Here is a 24,562-nt window from a genome sequence, read left to right as displayed (position 1 = left end):
AGAAGAATGAAGAAGACTAAAACTATGCATTCGTTTTAAATGATGAAAAATGGTGATAAAAGTAATCAAAATAAATATAAAAAAATTTCTTCGTTTCATATGCTTTTATAAATTTAGAAATGGCCATTGTCATTCCTAATTTCTAACAATGCGAAGAACTAGAATTGATCCAAGCTATCAAATCTTGGATAACTTCTTTCTGAGAGATATTTTATGTTAAGAAACGATAAAAAATCGCACGAAACTAAAATATTTTGACTATGTAAACTTTGATTCTTTCTTTGAAGTTTGATTTCTCACTTATAGATTAGTTGCGGCCCAATGTCCGCCGTTTTGCTTTTTTACACTTAAATCAATTTTCTGAATGAAAACGGACTTCATCGCGAATCTCAATTACGTTATTTAATCTATACTAAAATGAGGACTTAGTAGATTGACGGCATTGTTGAATGTAGAAAGCACCGTGAAATACTTCCATTCAAATAACAGATGCAAGTCGTCGTTCGTCCTTGGCTCTTTTTTTATTCTTTTGTGGAACTTCCTTTTTCAACACTAAGATCGAATCTCGAACTAAAATCCACTAATGAATCTTCACTAAAGGATTAGGTTCGCTAAAAGTAAGTGATAGTTGAAATCACTAAATAATAACATAAAAAAAAACATACAACTGAACTGAAAAAACATAATGTGTAACACATAAATAAAGACTGGCGGCATTTCGCATAAGTGGATAGTCGGCAATTATTGTACTAAAAAACAAATCAATACATTAAAAATATGCTTCAGTGTTTGATTACTAAACCCACATTTTGAACGCAATGATCAATATCTCCACTAGCTTACCTTAACGATTACTTAAATTAATATTCTCAATGTAGACCCTGTCAAATAATTCTTTAGGGAAAACGATTTCGAAACAATAGTGATACTAACACAAAAAGATATTTATACAAAATTTTAAAACAATTTATCAACATTTTATGTATGTTTGGGTGCCGACACTATGTTTAATGTCGGCTTGGTTGAGGCAGTGGTAAAGGCAACAGGACCGTCCACCTACTGCTGCGATAGTAGAGGGTTCAAATCCTGCTGGGACATGGTCGTGAAATTATGTTTGTGAATGTTTAATATTTGTAATTGTTCTAGGAAAGACTGCAAAAACTTCATGGAAAATGATCCCAGTCACGCCAGTAACCAGGCTGGGTAAGACCGGATGTCTTTTGGGATGATTTCTAAGTTGGTCACTCGCCAGTCGGTAAGCTTAATACCTAGAACCATGGTTCGGAGCCCACGTTAAATAGTAGGTCCAGTCCAGATAAACCCTCGTTGGTAAAAATGAAACTTTAAAATATAAAAAAAACTTATGCTTAATATCCTTTTACAAACCTTAATTTTATTATCCACAATTTTCTCACAATAATCATATCACAGACTAGCTCAAAAATATTTAAAACTTATATATAAATTTAAAATCATAGTTTTTCTCTATAACATTATATTGCTAATATAGGGATATTAGGTGCTCATTTCACTTCAATTCCCTTTTCTATGCAATAAAACTATGCAATAAGTTCTTTGTTAAGTTCATCTAGACCGAAGATTTTTCATCCAATATTTCATATATTTAAGATTTTAACTTAATTAAATATGTAATACCCTAAAAGATCGATTTATCTTGTTTGTCAATTTGGACACAGACAACCTGTCTCTAAAATTTAATAAACTGTTTTTATTAATTATTATATAAATTAGTTATAACTGTTACAAGAGTAAAAAAATAACGATGAAAACTCAATATTATCCAAAATTACAGAGTTCAAATAATGTATGAATCATCTGAGCTTATATATGGTATGGTTTATATATAAATATTGTTTTTGATAAATTTTAATGTTAATATAAAGAGAGCGTATACGCTATTAAAATTAGTTTTAACATAATCATTCTGAAGATTTATTTTTGAAATAATTTTGGTAATAAACATCACAAAGAGACCGGATCGTCATATTAGAGATATAATACAAAAGTTAAATAGATATTCAGCTCATTAATCATTATTAAGGTAATATACGTCACCCGGCTGTCTTGATAATCTTTCAAGAAATTTTAAATACATTTTATCGCTGAGCTTTAAAATACGACTTTACTTAGGAGTGAATGTCGCGAAAGCAGCTGCAAATGGAACTAATAGCATGCGAAAATACAGAAATTAAAAAATTCAAACAAGACGAGAATCGGACTATTATCCAGTACAGTAAAATTGTATTGCAATAATTAATTGTTACTATATAGATCTATAAATCTGATATCATAAATATTATTTGGGTGTTATGAAATATTTATTCTCAAGTGAATGAAAGTATGTGACAATAACTCTTGATTTATTCATCAGGATAATATACTTCCTTAGGCAGCTTCGATTCTTCACGATGACCCTATTTACCTGACTTAGCTCCGTCCAACTTAGTCAAACAACTACTTCAAAAGCATTCGCGTCGGCTAAATGGAATAAAATCGAATTCAACAACTGTTTCAGTTACTGAAGAAAACATTGGCCCAAAATGCATTGAATGTTATATGTATTGCATTGCAACATTAGTATCACTATACTTTATACATCAATAAACCACTCCTAGCAGTACATATGAGAACAAATAAGACAAAACGACTTCAATTTTTGTTGTTTTAAGCTCATCAGAAAAATTGTAGAAATGGCTAAAAATCTTCTTTTTCGCCAAGCAAAATGCTTGCAGGAAAAATGTAGAAAACTGTGTAACACCATAATTCATAACATTACACTTTATTGCATAAAGATAAAGAATATATATTATGTATGAGTTGGAAATTGTTTCATTTCTTAAAATAATTTTGAGAGGAATTTATGGGGAACCAGTCAATTTTTCTCCCAAATTTAGGGAATTTGACTTGAATTATTAGTAGTGGCTATTTTTGGAGAATCATAACCGGCATTCAATAAACTTCGATAGTTTCCGCCTGATTATGCGAAGATGCCATTCACCCTATTTATTTTAGTGCCTATTTACAAGAATCAACGAATTATTCTGGCCATTTTAGATCTGATCGTGGTAGTGGTAAATGCTTTGTTTTGTAAAGTTAAGAATTTTGTTGTTTATAGTTTATTTGTTCTTGTACTGTTCACTTGAGTCATTGTACAACATTAAAATTGAGAAATAACATTGAAATTTGGCTCGCTTGAAGATATGAAGAAGAAGCCTGGAGAAATTATATTGAAAGAACACTAAATCCTGATGTCGTAAGGTGGGAAATTCCAATTTCGGTATATATATTACCACATCTAAATTTCAGAAATCAGGAATTAATAAGCATATCAAAGGGTGAGGTGAGAGTTATTAAAAACAGATAAAATTATGATTGCAGCCAATCTAGCAGCTAAAACTCCAATGGATGCAATATTGGATGAAACCCGAGATAATTTAAACTGTGACAATTTGGATAGCGTAGAATTACATAATAATCAGCAAACAAACCGATTAATACCGTACAAAGCATAAAAATGACGCTACAAGTATAGAAGTATAGACAAATGCGGACAAATAAGATGTGTGTTATATAATCCACAATCTTAGTTTTTGGATATCCACACTACTTTGAAGAACAAAGATTTTATGTTAATCGTAACAAATGAAGGATAAGTAATGTTAAAAGAATAAAACTATGATTGTATACATGTAGATTCTACACACTAAATTCAAATGCATTTGAATTGAGTTTCCATATTTTTTTGCATATCGAACAGATTGGATGAAGAAACAATGAAAGTAATTTTAGTACCGTGAAAGATATATTATTGAGTAATTTTAAATATAATTGGATACTTGTGTTTTTATACATTGATAAATAAATTATAAAAGTGATAAATAAATTAAAAAATATAAAATTGTTACATTTTGTTGTTTAATTTTACTTTTAAAATTAAATATATTTATAAAAGGTAAAATAACTTAGACATCACTACATAGTATAAAACAAAGTCGCCTTTTCTGACCCTACATCCGTATGTGCGCTTAAATCTTTAAAACTACGCAACGGATTTTGATGCGGTTTTTTTCAATAGATAGAGTAATTCAAGAGGAAGGTTCATATGTATAATACATGCATAATATACTAAGGCAACATTGCTAATTTTAGAGGTTTTTTAACGTGATGTCGTAAATTAACCTATTTTTTTAGGCTTATTTAGCAATTAGCAAAAACGCTGCCTAACCCTACGAGTTAGATCAAATTAATGTACTACAGTATTGTACACCATAAAAAGGTCTACAAAAAAGTCCGCGATGGTATATGTATGGTATATCTTTTAGGGATAACCCACATTAACCATTTTTATTGTTTACTTTTTACGTGAGAAAATGGTTTATTTACGAAGCTATTTTAAGCAATACGGCATTAATCCTTATCGAATTAAGTACCTTAAATACAGTGTGCAATTAATATAGATCAATATGGTTCCTTACAGCATGTAAATTAAACAAATATTTTCGGAGATATTACAAATTTAAAATTTGCGTTTAAAAATGTGTAATGTAATAAAAATTGTATGAATTTAGATATTCCAAAGATAGCAGGAAATCTTCATAGTAAGTATAGGGGAAGAGGAATTGTTTTACTCCAAATTTAATGCGTGCAGGCCAAGGGCAGTAATGAATGAACCAAAAATACTGGATCGATTTTAATCATGTTTTCATTGAGTGACATAGGCATATATATTTTATGCCCGTGCAAAGTCGGAGCGGGCCGCCATATTTTTATATACAACGTTCATATTTTTTCTGTAGTGTATTTAATTTAGTATCAGCATTGCACCCGTGCGAAGCCGGGGCGGGTCGCTAGTAATATATAAATTTAAAATAATAAACAGCAAACTTAAGTTAAGTTTGAATTTGAGTTTCGAGGGAGATTTTAGGTTAATTTGGAATAGGAAAATATATATAATACTCTTCAAATTTACGAATAATTTATAGGAACTATAGCTTTGGTTTGTTACTGCAATGTTATGATTCTCCAGAATTAAACTCTTATTATTAGAGATTATTAGAGAATTTAATAAATTGACATCAGCAATCGAGGTCATCGATCAAAACGACACACATATCATTGATTAGTTCTAAATAAATACATTTCCATGATTGAGTACAAAACCATGATAAAACGAAATTACTTTCCCTCGCTTAATATATATTTCTAAGGTGGCAATATTAAAATTGTAGTGTGAGTCTCCGAAATAAGATATAAATAATGGTAACGCATATAATGCGCGGAGACGTACTTTGGTTTCGAGTAAAGGTAAATTTGCGGGACTGTTTTCCTGACGAAAATATATGAGCTCTCTCCTTCGGGATAAAAGCTGTGATACTCATACGGTGTTAGGATAATTTGGTACGGTTTCGTTTTTGGTTCATTACCGTATCTATATTCGTTCGGTATACGATTACGTCTTCCCGATGGCAACGAAGGTTGTTGCTTCACAAGGAGCATATATTTTCGGCCCCATACATAATATACAGACACAGGTATTATTATATTTATACTTTAATTTTTCCTAGAACAGCTTATATTTATGTTTATATTTTTTTTAAATTTTTATCCTATTAAATATTTTCGTTCTAAATATTTTATAATTATGAACTCATTTTATGATGCCGTTTCTTTATTTTAGACATACCGAATAAATTTCAGAAATGTCGATTAATACTGATCCCATCACATTCAATACTTCTATCATCAGTGTGTTGATGCCAGTGTTCCTATTTTGTGTCATTTCGTTGAAGTGTATACAACATTGGTGGAAAATAATTCTAGTATACCTAATAGATGGCATCTTCTAATATAGCGCATTTGAAATGTAACAATGCATAAAATATTCTAGATATAAGGTAACGTTTTTGTTTTACTCAGTCAAACGTTCTTTCTCTTTAACAATAGAGATTTTAGAAGATGATTTTCAGCAAATTTTGTTTATTTTCTTCCTAAAAAAACTTATGTGGTACTTAGCCCGATAAGTCCTCCAATGAATACCAATTTGCTTGTTCTTCCTCGAAAATTTCAATCTTAAAGCCTAACCTTCATAGCGCTAGCCTTGAAGGTATGTCAACATATTTGATCTTGCGACGTTACTAAGGGACTAAACATTGTCCATACATAGTTTGATACATAGTAAGAGAATTTTGGAATATTAACATGAAATAATAGTGAAAAATTTAATGAAAGAAATTAATTTTCATTTTCATTTGTGAATCGCTACTGAAACTTAAATAGATCGAGCCATTTTTGAAATGAATTATGATATGAAAGTGATTCACGTACGACAATTGTGCTCATTTCAAACGATCATATTCGAAGCCCTTTAGAGAACCTTCACAAGCAGTCGCAAAGTCCCCGTTGACACCAAACAAGGTGATAAAGTGAAAAAATTGTGTATTTTATGGAAAAATTGGGGCTGTAAAGGATTTTTTTTATATATTTTAAAAAGTATCCATTTTACCATCGGGAGTTTATCTGGACTAGACCTATTGTTTAACGTGAGATCCTAGCCACGGTTCTCGTCATTAAGCCTACCGACTGGCGAGTAACCAACTTAAATATAATAATCATCTCAGAAGACATCCGGTCTTACCCAGCCTGGTTACTGGCGTAACTGGGATCATTTACATTGTCAGATTTATTGAGGAATACATATTGATATGTTTTCTCGCACTCGTCTTGCTTATGAATTAATCCAAGTACAAATGAAAAGTAGTAATAAATTAATTGTAAATTAAAATGTACTAAGCATATCCAATAAATATGTCATAAATTCATTTTACACTCTTGCCAAAACAATCACATATATTAAACCGTCACAAACATACATTTACGATCATGCCCCAGCAAGATTCGAGTCAAGCAGGCGGTTAAATGTCTTTAGGAATTGATCAACAAAAAGTATTTCTCTTATATCATGACAACACTAGACCTCACACATGGTTAGTTCTTGGGCAAAAATTGAGAAAAAATGGCTTTGGAAGTTCGACCATCATTTGTTATCGCCTCTGCTAAACTTATAAAGATATAAGGCTGGCTTTACTATCAGAAATGCGTAATAAAAATTACTTGGTTCAGTTTTTTTTCCAGAAATCTCAAAATTTCAGCCATCATATAAAATTGCCCATCGTTTGTTCTAACCAACCATAACCATAACAAACCATCGTTTGTTATGGTTTGAAGTACATATGAGTAAAGGAAAATTATTGTTGTCCAATTCATTATATCTTAATCTAAATAGATTTACGATAGAAAAAATCTGCACCAAATGTTTCTTCTTTAAAATAACAAAACAAAAGGAAAAACATGCTACCGCTGAATACTTAGGTTAGTTAATGTACTACAACATGGATAAAAAGAAGTGAGAATTAGTTTACATATTTTAATAGTGATAATTTACAGTCAATCAATAACGAATTGATTAAATATCTTGTATGAAGCACAAAAATATGGTGATTGCTTAGACGACAATACCAAATTAACACTCCACTAAACGGTTATTTTACAAACGAATCTTGAAGCCATATAACGTTAAGAAAGATTGCGTAATCGCAAAAAAAAATAGTTATTTGTCACAATTAGGGTCTTCCACGCCACTCATAGAGTTTTTACTAACAACATGGAAGGATATTCTATAGTAATAACTAATAATGACTTACATAATTATTCATAATGACGCATCTAATTTACCAAAAAACATCTGACTATTAGTTCACAGTCCCTGGGTATTGATGAGTAAATAAAAACATATTCAAATAATTGCTTTCTATTCTCATAAATAAGATACAATACTATTGTTGTCCACAGATAACATCTAGAGTTCATAAAATGCCAATCGCCTTGTTATGAACACAAATCAAATATTTGTAGGTTAAAAAAAATATTTAAGAAAATTATATTGCATAATAACATAACACTCTCTATAGATTTTATGTATGTCTCATAAACCCTAAGATATTGTCACCATAATTTTGCACCTCAATAATTTCTTCTTAGTGTTTGCATATTTTATTATCATTAAGCTCATTGCTATTCCATTGTTTCTAGCATATTGTAATGAATCATAGTTTTAAACAACAGTCAATTGTAATTTGGAGATCATCTGAAATAATGTATCCTTAACAGGTTAATTGAAAAGTCCCCAGCCTACCGTAGTAAAACACATTTTTTTGACAACATTATTTTTTTTATTAAACATAATTCCCTTCAAGGGTGACATACTGATTATAGCGACCCTCCAACTGTTCGATACCATTTATATAGCATGATTTGTCTTTTGCTTCAAAATAGGCCAAAGTTTGTCGATCATTGTCGTTCGGACATTGTCGTTGGAGGCCAGATCTGGAGAATACGGTGGATGAGGAAACAATTCGAAGCCCAATTCATGGATTAGTGATACGGTGCATTGTCTTGGTGAAGCAACACTTTCTTTTTCTTCAAATACGGCCTTTTTCGGCTATTTCGTCCTTCAAACGGTCCAATAACGGTATGTAATGGTCGCTGTTGATGGTCCTTCCTTTTTCAAGGTAGTCCTTAGTAGAAATGTATTCAATGCGCATCCCAAAATACAGACGCCATAACCTTGCCAGCAAACTGTTGCGTTTTCCCACGCTTTGGAGCGGGTTCATCGTGTGCAGTCCACTCGGATGGCTGTCGATTGGACTTCGGAGTGAAATGGTGGAGCCATGTTTCATCCATTGTCACATATCGACGCAAAAACTGGGGTTTATTACGCTTGATTATCTTCAAGCACTGATCCGAATCATCAACCAGTCGTTCTTTTTGGTCAAAAGTGAGCTCGCACGGAACCTACTTTGCACTCAGCTTTCACATACCCAAATATGTGAATGGTATGATGTACACGTTCAGTTGAAATCTTTAGAGTGTCTTCTATTTCATTCAGTTTCAATATACGGTCATTCAAAATCATTTTGTGGATTTTTTTAATGTTTTCTTCGGTAACAACATCATGTGGGCGTCCAATGGTGAACGCATTGATGCTCTTCGGTGCTCATTTCACCACGTCTAAACTTCGCAAAACTGTTTTTTTTAAGAAGCGATATACTATAAAAGGTTATATTAAAAACATATCATTTATTAGCAACAAATAGTTGACGATAATTATCATGCAACCCCCGTAATACAAAGTTAAACGATTTTATTATAAACGATATATTTAATGATCAGAAATGCCAGATTCCTTTGTTGCTTGTCTGCAAACTAAAAGGGATATCCAGTATAAACAAAAACCGATTGCCAATAAACTACCATCACTTTGGTCTCAATCCCTCGGGCAAACTATTCACCAGAAACGTTCGCCATTCTGACTAACTGAAACGAAGCCACTTCGGTTACAACAGCTGGTCAAACATTGATTTACTATTAACGTCCAATATTATTTGAAATTGTAACGATAGTACGAAAAATATGATCTATAAAATAACATATTGTTTTATTAATACCCTGTAAAATGACGGTCTTCCTAGTTAATTGGCTATAATTATTTTATAGAAGGTCAAAATATAAATTTATCAGCTTCTTTAGGGCAAAAACCAAAATGAAGCTTGTTGAGCTTAAAGGTCGTATTCATTATACTGCACTGCAATGACAAATGGGCTCAAAAAAACCTAATATTCTTATCAATTAATTTGATATAAACAGTATCAAGCTCTAGTTTCAAACATACCACTGACATTTAATATTTTCTATATTTTACAGTTTCATTTTTGAAGTTAGTTTTTCGATATTGGTATACCTGTAAATTATAAAGATACAAAATAATCTAGATGAAACACTGTTACTGTAACTATAAATTTTGACGATCTTGTGAAGACTATATTTTGGCATTGCTCTGGTATAGAGGCATGGATGTTCAATTATATTACGAGAATGATTGAAAGATAAAAATAATGAAAGGCTTTTGCTGTACCTATGCTTTTTCTGTTGAGTTTCTATGGTAAAATGAAAATGAAAAAACATAAAAGTCACACAATTATTAAACCCTTTTCTTTAAAACGGAACTCTTATTTATTGAATATCTCTAAAACAATATCTCACATTTTTGTGTCATTTTGGTTTTCCTTGGCTCAAAATTAATACTAAAAATTGTCCTATAATATGAAGGAAAAATTTTTTTTGTTGGATGGCATTATTGTTTCATCAGATCCTATGCTTAAATTTTAATGCATTTATAATATATTTCCCCATCAAATGAAAAAAGCAGCATACATAATAATGAAACTCTATACATTAATTTAAGGAAATTTACTTTACTACAGTTTGTGTCGTAATTAACACATGCTTCTAGAAGTAGTCGATGTATCACATCTGAAGATATTTCATTTCAGCAATAAAAAAATGGTAGAAGTAAGCACATTAATTCCACTATACAAACTCCAATCTATCTAGATTTCAAAAAACGCAAAATAATCTTGAGATACTACCAATTAAAGTACTACCACTACTACTACATTTTTTAACTAATACGTCGTTTTTTCTAGTGACATTTGTTTCAACATAAGTGCAACAATTATAATAGATAATAAATTTCAAAATAAAACAAGGAACAAAATAGCTTCACTGCTGAGTACTCAGGTGTAATTCGTGAAGAAATAGACTAGAAATGTATTAACAAATCAAAAACAAAATGCACTTTCCAAGTCAAATCTGGAGAATACGGTGGATGGGGAAGCAATTCGAAGCCCAATCCACGGATTTTTGCCACCGTGTTCACTGACTTGTGGCATGGTGCATTTCACATCTTGGTGAAGCAGCACTTTCTTTTTTTTCAAATGCGGCCGTTATTCGACGATTTCGTCCTTTAAACGGTCCAATAACGCTATGTAATAGTCGCTGTTGATGGTCCTTCCTTTTCCGGGATAGTCAATAAAAATTATTTTATGCGCATCCCAAAATACAGACTTTGGAGCGGGTTCATCGTGTGCAATCCACTCGGATGACTGTCGATTGGACTTCGAAGTGAAATCATCGTTGTTTTTGGTCAAAAGTGAGCTCGCGCGGCGAATATGTAATATATATTAAATAACGAAATTATTTCATTATTTTCCTATTTAAGTTAAAGAGCAAAACTTATAAAACTTCAATTTCGGAAATTAACAAACTTTTCTAAAGTCAAAAGAAACTAAAAAAACACCTGGAAAAGGTTTAAACAGAAAAAAAACAGAGCAAAGAGAGTCGCGAGGCCCCAATTTAAATAAAATAAGCTGGAAGCGCGGATCTCGACTTGAAAATAGAAATAAGGATATCTGAATAAATCATTTCCGTTTCGTTGTCAAGTTTCATAAAGAATTTTTAAATTACGACGTTATATATTATTCTTTACCTTTCCGAAGTTAACTTTGAACAGGGCCGAAAGGTTATTATGCAACCCCGTTTTTTTCTTGTCCGTTGTTTTAGTTAATGTAAACTTCGAAGCAGATTTTTTTGCATTTAAAAATGTAGCTCTAATATATTAACCCGAGATAGGTCTTAAACTTAGGGTATCTATTCAAAGTACGTCAAGTGTTACTAGCTGCAATTTGATCCAGCTTGAAATATAATACATATCGCCCCCTCAAAGTACTTCCAAAATAACAGTGAACTCACATTATCACGACTTCAAATTTTATTAAATACTGCAGTCTGTAAATTCGTTTTAAAATCAGACCGTATTTTTTCTTCTGACTTTATTCTAATTAAAAAGAGGTACAATCCATTTCGTACGAATATAGGAGAGGTAAGAGAGAAGCAAGCATTAGGAGTATTAAATATTAATTTTCTGCGATTTTACTGGAAATATTGTACTGCATTGCAGCTGCACTGAATCTAAGTATGGGCATAGACACAAAGATCTCCCAAAAACGAAGAGTAATATAATGTTAGAGTCGCCAAAGAGAAACCGTCCACTTGCGAAGCGGGTGACGAATCAAGATCACCTTAATACTGGCTCTATTCGGTGTAAAAAGCGAGTATTTTTTCGATAATGCTCTCGATATAATCATAATTTATTAAAACTATATCAGAGGAATCCGTTAATCTGGGAAGTATTTTCAGAAAACTCAGAAATATGTAGCCCTTTCTATTCAAAACTATCTCAAATTTTCACTCGGTAAATATAAACTAAATGTTTGTATGTAATTTACCTTTTTTAGAAAAAAACATACACAGTAGATCAGATGGCAGAATAATATGGTCACAAAGTAATACTCCTTCTTTCCCATCATTAGATGTTTAATGCTATCATTGATATACAAGGTGGTGAAGAATTATTCTAATGGACATGCTGGTCGAGAAGAATATACAATGACATCCAAAACTCTTTAGACTCTTGGAAAAAGCAAAGTCTACAACAGTATCTTCATTCGATATAAGCTCCATCAGGCACAGAGAAGAATAAATTGACAAATGGTTGAATCGTGAACAAGTGTTTAACAGATTAGAAATTAACAATTTAGTAACTGATTTGAATAGTGATTATGATGGTAAAACTGGCTGAGCGATTTATGTGCATACGGAATGTATTAACTATTTTACAGATAATAGGTAAATATATTAAAAATAATGCAGTGATAAAATCAGAAGATATAAAGGTAATCGATAGAATTTTACAAAAAAAATGTATACAGGTAATAACAGAAAAATAAGGAAAAATATATTTATATCTAAATGAATTGACAATAAAATGTCAGATGGAAACAGAGAAAGGGGGAAACAAAAATTAATCCTGAAAAGGTAAATATGCTCTCCACCTAAAAGAAAATACATTCTTGGAATATAAAATTGTTAATTAAGTTGATTAGACCTTCTTGAGATCTCCACTACATAAAAAATGAGTCTAGAACTCTAAAGATCTGAAAGGAGTTGAATATAAATTCAATGAAACAACACTAAGCTTCAACCAACAACTTCAGCCTACAAATTATTGTGGCTGTTATTTAGCTATAGTTTAAGTCATTCGTTAATATATGCCTTAGATGTACAATAATGTTAAAATTAATTATATTTTATAACATTAGTTTAATTTTATTATTTAAATTACAGATTTAACTTTTGACAAAGCCAAAATAAACCAAATATCAAGAAAATTTATGATTTTAGAATTTTGTTAAACGTTTTTATAATTTCGAGTTCTTATATAAGACGTATTTATTTTACTTTATTTAAAAAATCAATCTACAATATACGAAATGTCATCTAGTATATAAAATAATATATTTACAATTTATTTACTTCAAAATAGTCAGTTGGTAGTAGTTAAAATAATACTGCAAATAGATAAATAGGCTTAGATAGGTATTCTCCTAAATTGTGTGTATATAGTACAATATAAAATACGTGTAGTAGATAGGTTAAATAAGGTTTTTATTTATTTAGTTATTACAACGATTCTTATGTGCATACTTTATTTTAAAATGTTTTTTTTGTGTTAAAAATCTAAGTTTGATTTAATTTTTAGTGAGTTTTCGGTCGGTTTATTTGTTAAAAGTATTTTTTTCTTACGGTAACTACTTCACGTTTTGCTCTACCCCGCCTTTCTGAACAATATCTTTAGACATATTTCTTAAAATAAAACAAAACCCCAAAAAATGTCATTAATTCTAAATTATAGAATATATTACATAAAAAAATATATTCATTCAGTGGATATAAGATTTAATTGTACTCTAATATAAATTTTAATCTAAGATATTAATAATAAGACAAGAAAAAGAATAACTGTACAAAACATAAAAAATATGAGAGATTAGATTTAATCCGCACTAGCTTAAATTTTCAACGTCCTCGTGAAGGTTATTACATAATTATATTATTAATACATTCAGGAATTGTTTAATATAATTTTAAGTTTTATAAGTTTTACATAACAGAATAAAATCTGTCGTAATTAGTAAATACTTTGCAGAAAATAATTACTGCAAAAATATCAATATCTATTTAAATAATATTCATTTAAAATCTTCATTTTATTTTATTTATTATCTTATTTTTTATAAAACCAAAACAAAATTGTATACTTTTATTTCAAATCAGTACAATTACATTCCGTGGATCTAAGAATTAATTGTACTTTAATATAAATTTTAATCTATGATATTAATAATAAGTCAAGAAAAAGAACAACTTCACAAAACATAAAAAAATGTGAGAGATTAGATTTAATCCGCCTTAGTTTATATTTTCAACGTCCTCATAGAGGTTTTTAATTATTAATACATTCAGGAATTATTTAATATAATAGTTTTATATAACAGAATAAAATCTGTTGTAATTAGTAAATACTTTGCAGAAAATAATTACGACAAAAATATCAATATCAATTTAAGTAAAATTGATTTAAACTATTTTATTTTATTTACTACCTTATTTTTTATAAAACCAAAACAAAATTGTATACTTTTATTTCAAATCAATACAATTACATTCCGTGGATCTAAGAATTAATTGAACTCTAATATAAATTTTAATCTATGATATTAATAATAAGTCAAGAAAAAGAACAACAACTGTACAAAACATAAAAAATATGAGAGATTAGATTTAATCCGCACTAATTTAAATTTTCAACATCCTCATGGGGGTTTTTAATTATTAATACATTCAGGAATTGTTTAGTATAATAGTTTTATATAACACAATAAAATCTGTTGTAATTAGTAAATAGTTTTGCAGAAAATAATTACGACAAAAATAACAATAGCAATTTAAGTAAAATTGATTTAAACTATTTTATTTTATTTACTATCTTATTTTTTATAAAACCAAAACAAAATTGTATACTTTTATTTCAAATCAGTACAATTATATTCCGTGGATCTAATAAATAATTGTATTCTAATATAAATTTTAATCTATGATATTAACAATAAGTCAGGAAAAAGAACAGCTGTACAAAATATAAAAAAAATGTGAGAGATTAGATTTAATCCATCCTAGTTTAAATTTTCAACGTCCTCATGGAGGGTTTTGATTATTAATACATTCAGGAGTTGTTTAATATAATAGTTTTATATAAAAGAATAAAATCTATTGTAATTAGTAAATACTTTGCAGAAAATAATTACGACAAAAATATCAATATCTACTTAAGTAATATTCATTTAAACTCTTCATTTTATTTTATTTATTATCTTATTTTTTATAAAACAAAACAAAACTGTATACTTTTATTTCAAAGCAGTACAATTATATTCTGTGGATCTAAGAATTAATTGTACTCTAATATACATTTTAATCTATGATATTAATAATAAGTCAGGAAAAAGAATAACAACTGTACAAAACATAAAAAATGTGAGAGATTAGATTTAATCCACACTAGTTTGAATTTTCAACGTCCTCATGGGGGTTTTTAATTATTAATACATTCAGGAATTGTTAATATAATAGTTTTATATAACAGAATAAAATCTGTTGTAATTAGGAAATACTTTGCAGAAATTAATTACGACAAAAATATCAATATCAACTTAAGTAATATTCAAAATTATCTTACCGATTAATTGAACTGAACGAGTCAGTATCGTTTTTCCACCTCACTAAAAGGACGTTCTTAGTAATTTCTATAACGTCACGATTTAATGCCCTATCAAGTGCCTGCAATCCCTTTCGCTTAAAGCAGTCCTGGAATATGAAGCCGATATTGTCGTTCGCGTGGGTAACGTTGTTTTCAGCCTGAAAACAATCATTAAAATAGAATCAGTCTCGAATTTAATAGCATGTAACTGTATTAAAAAAAAAAAATAAATTATTGAAATTGAAACTACTATATTTTTTCTTCTTACATTCGATATGCTTAGTACAAACTTAATTTATTACTACTGTACTACTGTACTGTCGTACTTGCATTAATATACAAGCAAGGCGAGTACGCGATTAATACATCAGTATATATTCCCAAATTAAAATAAAACTAATCTACCTAATCTAAAATTAAAAACACGCTAATACACTAAACAAGTTCGTGTGGTTTGGCTCGTTTCAATCTTCTGATTTCCTGCGTGTTTTGCAGTAGCTGTATTGCTTCCACGGTGCTATGATTTAGCAAGCTGAATTCATGTTTTAAGGCAAAATCTTGAATCACTTGATCGTGTATTCATTTGATTTGGAGGTCATCGTGCAGCTCTTCGTTTTTTTATGTAGCGATAAGCATTGGTAATTAATCGTAGAGTTTTGTTTTAGGTGCGCTGGATTACTAGATGGCTTGATGGTTTAGTGCAACGCCATCTTTTCACCCCATAAATCCAAATTGGCTTTATGATTGACTGATCTTTTTAATTTTAGGTCAAGTTGAGACTAACCAGTACAGTTGCTTGACACTGAGTCTGATCTGCCCTGCTTTTTGTTTAATATGATGTTTTCAGTTTAACCCACCATAAATATATATTCCGAGGTATTTAGCTGATTCTGCTTGAGGATCGGTTATCCGTCAATTGTATAATTAGGTTTTTGTCATTTCGCCGCAATGCAAAATTAACATGAACAAGTTAGGAGCTATTAAGCTGTACTTTCCAGTTTATAGTCCATTTGTACATTTAATTGACCGCTATAAGTCATTTTTCTACAGCCTTTTTCTACAGACAGAGATACATTTTTTGCCATGATAACTGTGTCATTTGCAAATGTTCCCAGTACTATTTCTTTTGTTGTTGTGATATTAGCAGTACAGATCAGATATAGAAGTGGTCCCAAGACACGACCCTGTAGAACGCCAGCCGAAATATGCAGTGAATAGAAGCGGAACTGTTGAGAATGCACTTCGACCGGCGGTTCGGTTGGCATTCCCAAATCCAGAATGGTTCGGGGATAGCAAATCTGCTATCTTCTCTAATCTGCCCTTCTAGCAGATTTCCCATCTCCATCAAATGCTTATTTTATAAGATGTTAATTCGGTCCGTACTCCTCTACGGATCTAATGTCTACTTCAAGTTTGTTACACCCAACCAGGTCAAACGGCTTCAAGTTTTCCAAAATAAGCTCCTCAGGAGAATATTAAATGCTCCATGATTTATCAGAAATAATGAAATTCATAAGGAAACTGACACTCCAGAAATCAAGCACTTCATATCTCAATCATTCCACAAACAACAATTCAGCTCCAGCTCTTCTGAAAACGCGCTACTTCGCGATCTGGTCGACATGCTGGGAGCTTAGCACCGTGTCACCGCTAAGCTCCCCCCCTTTTTCAGGCTGAAACGACCTCATCCGTCGCTACAGTCATAACTTTTGCCTCCATACAACAGTATCCAGTTGTGTGTTAACTCAGGTTCGCGAATCAATAGAATTGCCGGGCCCTCGTGCCCAATAACGGCTGCCCGATCAGCGGGTGCCATATACCCAAATTTAATGCAGTAGCAGTAGCGATCCACAGGGATCAACTATGAGGCGGTTTCGTTTTAGTGTATTGGTAAGCCCACATAACCCGGTCCAACTTGTCACTCCAGGGCAAGTCTCCGCGACCAGGTATGCGTCATGCATTCCACCGCCTAATTTTTAGGCCAGAACAAAAAAAAAGTATTTTACTGTTATCTGAAGAAGAATCTCAATACAAATGTTTTTAGATAACAATGTTTAGAGTTCTTAGTTGTTCTAAGAAATGCCATTTACATAAAGTCGTATAATTATCAAAACAATATGTTACATTGATTTTTAAACGTTTGTAAAATGGAGCATCATTAAAGCACATTAGTTTTAATATATTAATTGTCTTTTTGTGGTAATTTTTGACTTGAAATAATCTGTGTATTTTTATAGCCATAAATTAGTTTTGAGAAATTTACAATACGTTACGAATATGCACATTTACGTAATGGATGTCTGTTTTTCGGAAGTGTAAATAACGAAACATTATGAAAACAGAGAGGCGACAAGATGATTTAGCAACGTGATAATGCTTATACGTCTATTAAAAAATAACACAGAAATCCTTAAATGGAAGATAACGATGAACAATATTTAACGTAACACATCACTCAATAAGTCTACGGCCTGACATCACTATTGTATAATACCACTGTTGGCAAACCCATCCGATTTCCGAATAGTGCTGATATTCTAAAAATTCCATGTCATTCCAACTAATTGGGCTTAAACTAAACCAAATGTATTGGCTGATAGGGCGTAAATCTAAATTATCATTACATAACAAGGCTTTGCTGTATAAGTCAATTTCTAGGCCCATTTGGACCTGCGGTACGGAACTGTGGAGTAAAACTAGAAAATCTAACATAGATATCCTCCAAATGTTCCAGAATAAAGTGTTGCGAGTGATGCGACATATTACGTGTCCAACAAACTGATTCAGCGCGATATCCGCTTAGAACCAATAACGAGTGTGATTCGAAGTATTAGTGCGAAGTACTTTGAAAGACTATTAGTGCATTCCAATGCACTCGCCAAACAGTTAAATATGAACTGATTAATAGGCAAATAGAGTGAGATTTAATAATCTCTAGAATAAGTTAAAATATTCTTTAAAATAAGTTAGAATGGACTTTAAAATAAGTTAGAATAGTATCTAGAATAATTACTGAAGTGATATTCTACATGTCAGAATGGTTATACTGTATAAAGGAAATCATATCATACTTTTTGCCCACGGGCGGATTGTTAGCGTTTTAAGAGATTAATTTAAAAAAATCCAACTATTAGTATATAAGTTCTAGTAAAATAATTTGCGTTATTTTTAAAGAAGATAAAAAACATTTGCATGCATTAACACTAACTATAACTACTACGCAATAATGAAAATCCAAAATGAGAATATGGGTGCCATATTAATTGAATGACAGGCAAATGGAAAATCGAAAAATAGTCTGTGACATGTTGCTTCAAAGGTATGACCGGAAGTAATTTCTGCATTGAATAGTGTGAGAAGAAGAGTGTAGAAGAATGAAAACTCGATACCATAGATTTCTGTATCACAAAAAGATATTGATACCAAAAAGTGTCGTTCAGAATCGCGTTTCGATCTATCTTCTAATCATTCAGCAATAAAAGATACAGTTTCTTCAAAAATTACCATCAAAGATAAACCCCCTTCTCTATGCAATAATAGAACTGGAAAGACTGAAGGACTGAAACATCTCTCTAACTTTATCATTACAAACTGAATTTGATATAGAAATAGAAGCATATTCCGCAACTCCTAACAGTGAAATATTTCCAAGAACAAACACACATATATCATGTACAATTCAGAAAAAGATAATAGAAAAAAAAAAGTTACGACGGAATTGGCAACAATTAAGAACTGAGGAAAATAAAAGAAAATTTAACAAGGCAATAAAACAGCTAAAACAGCTGATTCAAAATGAACAGAACCAAGGCATTCAAGAATACTTAGAAAATTTGACACCAACTAAGGCTACAGACTATTCGGTGTGGAGTGTAACAAAAATCTTAAGAGACCCAAGTTACATAACTCACCTATTAAAACAAATGAAAATAATAGAGCTAGAAGCAATAATGCCATTTTCTTAAAACACATAATGTTTTTAAACCTTTCCAGTCTGAGCTACATAAAGATGACGAAAATAAAAATACTAGCTTTCTAAATTTGCCATTTCAAATAGACTAATCGCATGACGAAATTAACGGTAAAAAAAGTTAAACAATAACAATGAGAGAGGTTAATATAAAAAAGCTCCTGGCTACGATTTAATTACCGATAAAATTTTACAGGAACTATCAGAAAAGGATATAAAACAATTAACATTTATATTTAATGCTACGCTATGAATTATTTATTTTCCTATCATCTGGAACGTAGCTAAAATATTAATGATTCTCAAACCACGAAAAATAACAGAAGATGGTATTCCTACCGACGTATAAGTTTATTACCAATAATCACGAAAGTATTTGAGAAACTATACATAAAGAAGTTAAACTATAAAATAGAAAAAAGAAAAATTATTCCATAATATCAGTTTGGGTTTCGCAATAAGCATGGAACTATAGAACAAATGCATAGACTTGTAAACAAAATAAACATGGACCCAAATGCTAAAAGATATTGTTCGACTGCTTTCTAGACATACCTCAAGCTTTTGACAAAGTATAGCATACGGGCTTGCAGGTTAAATTAAAGAAACTTCTTCCTCGTTCGGACTATCAGTTACTAAAATCGTATCTCACTGATAGACATTTTACTGTAAAACAAGGAGATGAACATACCGAATAACAACCAATATATTCAGATGTTCCGCACGGTAGTGTATATATGTCTATATATATAAATAATATAAATATAAGAAATACTTATTCCCCATTGGACAGATTGTGGAACCACTAAAAGTAATTAAAAAAAATCAAAACCCTAAGAGCAAAAAGTCATGGTTATCACCTGGCGAAGGCGGCCGATCAACTCCAAAGCCAAATCGTTTTGGTAGCAAGACAATGCTCTAAGTTTAGTAGGACCAAGGTGCGGTGATGTATTCAGAACTATTGAAACCTAGTGAAACAATTAATAGTGATCGCTACCGAGAACAAATAGTCAATTTAAACTATGTATTAATTGAAAAACGTCCAGACTGGACCCAAAGACATGGTAAAGTAATTTTACACCTCGATAACGTGCTCATAAAGCAAAACCAGTGAAGGAAGCGTTGAAAGCACTTGGCTGGGACATATTATCGCACCCGCCGTACTTTCCACATCTTGCGACTATCAACAAGCAACAATGAGAAATGCACCTGCAGCGCAATACTTCGCCAATTTCGAGAATATGTTAAAAAATGGCTCGATGAATGGTTTTACTCAAAAGACTATAATATATATTTGATTGTTGAAGCAGGTTGTATACGCACCGATGATACTCAAATATTTGATATCATAAAACCTACAGGTGTACCGGAGAACAAAATAGTTTTGTATAACAGTATAGATGCGTGAATTAATTGATGATATTTATAACTTTAACATACATGAAATTTTGTGTGAAGTGTGAACATAAAAATGGTACCGCGTTTGCTCAAACCAAGGCTGAAACAAAATACACAGAGAGACAGTAGAGAGGAACTTCGTGTCCAAAACTGTAATGTTTAGAAAAGTAGAAATGTAATAAAAGGAAAATATATCACTCTTAAGAGTAAGCTGAAGGATAAAATTGAAGAATATTGGTATTTTTAGTACACCGGAAATTTATTCAAAAATGTGTGTTGTACATTCGCTTTTTTCAAATATAATTGCGCAATTTTTAAAAGCCTCATTCGTGAAATTCATCAAAATTAATTGACTCTCTTTATAGAGTGTCCATAGATCGTTTTTGTAACATTTCTTCTTGAAACTGCTAAGTTATTGTAGTGATCTTGAGGCATGTCGAATTTTACATCGTGAAATAACGATCTACATTATACGCAGAAATGTAATCCCAGATGTTGAGAACACGGACGGAGTGCCAGCAGCGCCAACTAGGAAACTATTACGAAGATATGGCAGCCCCGAGACGTTTATCTGGGACATTATTGAAGGGTACATTCATTCATCCAGTCATTGACCAGCGCTAGTAAACGGCCAAAAAAATAAATAACGTTAATAAATAACTGTCACATCATGTAAACCATTTGTTGTACCAACTGTTTCATTTCGTCTTACCTCCCAAAATTACCTATATATAAATATATATACTATATAATATACTTTATGGGCCCAGCATTTTTTCAAAAACGGTATTGACGAGAACGTTACAATCTAGAGTGACGATCATTTTATAGCCATGATCACAAAATCTTCGTCTCTAAACTCAAAGACTTGAATGTATAAGAGTTATGGTTTCAAGTCGCTGGCCTACACCTATATGAGAAAGAGGATTGTGGCTTCGAATATAACCTTCATGCGCTAAATATTGAATAAAGTTGTGGAAAGTGTGTACCCCATATTGAACCGTACCCTAACCAGCCGCAGTAGCAACTTGCCAAAATTATATTCAAATAGAAATAGTAAACAAAAGACTAGCTGTCTAATAAAGTCGATTTCACGCCAATTTATATAAGTTGTTTGTATTTTATTCCATCATAAAGCTAAAAACACCCTTTATATAGGCTTCACATCTTTTTTTTATCTGATTTACTCTAACTAGAAAATAAAATTTGATAATATACAAAAAATAACAGTGTAACATTTATTTTCATCAGATAACCCTAATCTCTAGTTAATGCTTAAAAATTCATATCTCCGCCGTGTTGCTTCCCTATATTCACTTACCTCAATATCATCTATAATGCATTGATGCAAAAACAGTCCAGTAACTCTTCCCAACTCCGACCACATCCTATCGCTGGTGCCCTGGCAATTAACATTTCCAATTATGAAATTGGAAACGGTGGAAATTATAAATGATACCATCCATAAGTTCACTGAATACAACATTAGCATTCTGCAAATGAACAATATTCAATTAAAATATTAGTATTTTAGACATTATATGTTATGTATATGTATATTAAATTTTGTTGATTTAAAGATGTTAATAAAAATGTTATTTCATGATTCAAAATTATGAACTGATTTTTTTTTATAACAGCTCTCACGTAACAGTTCAATTGAAAAGTCCCCGGCCTACTGTAAAACATTTTTTTGGTGCAAAATTAGGTTTTTTTTAGTCAACACAATTCCCTTCAAATATGATACACTGATTATAGCGACCCTCCAACTTTTCGATACCATTTTTGTAGTATGATTTGTCCTTTGCTTCAAAATAGGCCTCAGTTTCGGCTATCACCTCTTCATTCGACGAAAACTTCTTCACAGCGAGCATTCTTTTTATCCATTTTTTTACAATAACAAAAGTTCTTTCACTCAAAATGCTATAATTCATTTAAACTAATCCTCCGACAACTGTCAAATTTATACACGCATCTTTTGAGGGTTATGGCTAACTAAAATACATATGGATTTAATTCTAGTAGCGCCATTTATGTGTCAGGCCGGGGACTCAATTGACCAGTTCGATGGTTGTTCATGATTTCTTCATCAAAACTCAGATCATACACTGGGGAATATGATAATCACCGTATTCGCCTAATTTATTTGCAATTTATAGTAATTTTTTAAATTTCCACGCCCTAACTTTAACACATCGCCGCTGCCCTCAACTGTCATCTATTAATAGACTACTATGAGATTTTGAGCAAGTTACGTAAGTTAGTTTTGTTTGACAGAACTTGAATTTCAAAGTTTAGAAGTAGCCTACTAGTGTTACTAAAAAGACCCGCATTTACCGAAGAAAAAGTATTGTTCCTTCAAGACAATAAACAGGTATAATGCACAATGGACAGGTATAGTCACCATAGTGAAGTAGAGATTTATAATAAAATTTATAGTAAATTTTGGGGAAATGTTTCTCATCGTCCGACATCTAGAAGTCGCTACTTTTAACTTATTACTTGTTTTAATCGCTATGCTAGGAACCGCGACGGGATGTGATTGGTGTACTTTGTTTCTATTGTGCGTTTGTTGTTTATTTGTTTCGGGCGCCATTTTCAGTGTACCTAATATTTAGATTTTTATAACGTTTAAAGATTAACTTATTAGATCATTAGTATATATATCCAGAAGATCCAGATCCAGGAAGTGTTGTGTACCCGGATCCACAGATAATAAAGAAATGGAAAATTGTTTTCCTTCGAAGAAGTATTTGGCGGTCTTTAAAAGATAATTGATAATGTTAAAAATCCCAAACTAACTGGATTAAATATAAAAAAAATGATTGTTGCAACGTGTTTTTTAGGAATTAATCCCCTTACAAAAGTGACTATGCAAACAGCGATATTTTTATTTTTGGATCAATTATTTAATAGTTGCAATTCCACTAAAATAATAACTAGGAATCAAGCGATTCAGTACTTAAATAGTGCTTAAACGTTATTGCCCATGTAAGAATAGGTTTGTGTTGAATAAGTGCCATCAATTAAAAATTTAATAACTATCTTGAGGAGGTTCACTTCATTGAAAAAAAATATTTCTGTAATTATCCGAATAGATATATTGCCCTAAGGCTACTTAACCAAGATAATTTGGATTATTTATTTTGGATCTATTGGAGCTCATGGATTCAGGAATAGACATCCTTCGGCTAACGTGTTTAAGAAATAATGTAAAGCGCTCATCATAAGTTAATTTTCTGATTATAAATATATCCAATTGCATTGATGGCACTAAACAAATATGAAAAAATAAAAAGACAGAAGAGATATTTTTTCTTTGTTCCAAAGTTCCAAAGCAACAGTGGAAAATCCGACAAGGAATAACCATCCCAGTCACGCCAGCAACCAGGCTGGGTAAAACTAGATGTTTTCTGGGATGGTTTCTAAATTGGTCACTGGCCAGTCGGTAGATTTAATGCCGAGGACTCTGGTTCGAAGTCCACGTTAAACTGTAGGTCTAGTCCAGTTATACCCTCATTGGAGACTTTTATATGTTTAAAAAAAACGTGACGTCAGGGCTGTTACGTGCCAAACTTTATCGAAGAGTCAATCAAATATCTTCACAGCAAAATGTTTTT

General features: G+C 31.3%; 1 protein-coding gene across 1 annotated transcript in view; it reads right to left on the bottom strand.

Annotated features, from left to right (window-relative positions):
* Positions 1–24,562, bottom strand: part of Osi23 (DUF1676 domain-containing protein Osi23) — a 52,243-nt gene that overhangs the window by 8,908 nt on the left and 18,773 nt on the right. Inside the window, exons 2-3 of the mRNA XM_076396777.1 lie at positions 22,264–22,435; positions 15,554–15,732 (exon numbers count right to left, since the gene is read on the bottom strand). Coding sequence (XP_076252892.1) covers positions 15,554–15,732; positions 22,264–22,434 — 350 coding nt within the window. The 5' untranslated portion in view covers position 22,435. The remainder of the gene's footprint in view (positions 1–15,553; positions 15,733–22,263; positions 22,436–24,562) is intronic.

This window comes from Rhynchophorus ferrugineus, unplaced genomic scaffold (genome assembly GCF_030347505.1).
Source record: "Rhynchophorus ferrugineus isolate W39M unplaced genomic scaffold, kcgeb_rfMv2 rfM2, whole genome shotgun sequence".
Taxonomy (NCBI): Eukaryota; Metazoa; Arthropoda; class Insecta; order Coleoptera; family Curculionidae; genus Rhynchophorus; species Rhynchophorus ferrugineus.
The sequence above is the reverse complement of the archived record's forward strand: the minus strand, read 5'-3'. Positions and strand labels throughout refer to the sequence as shown.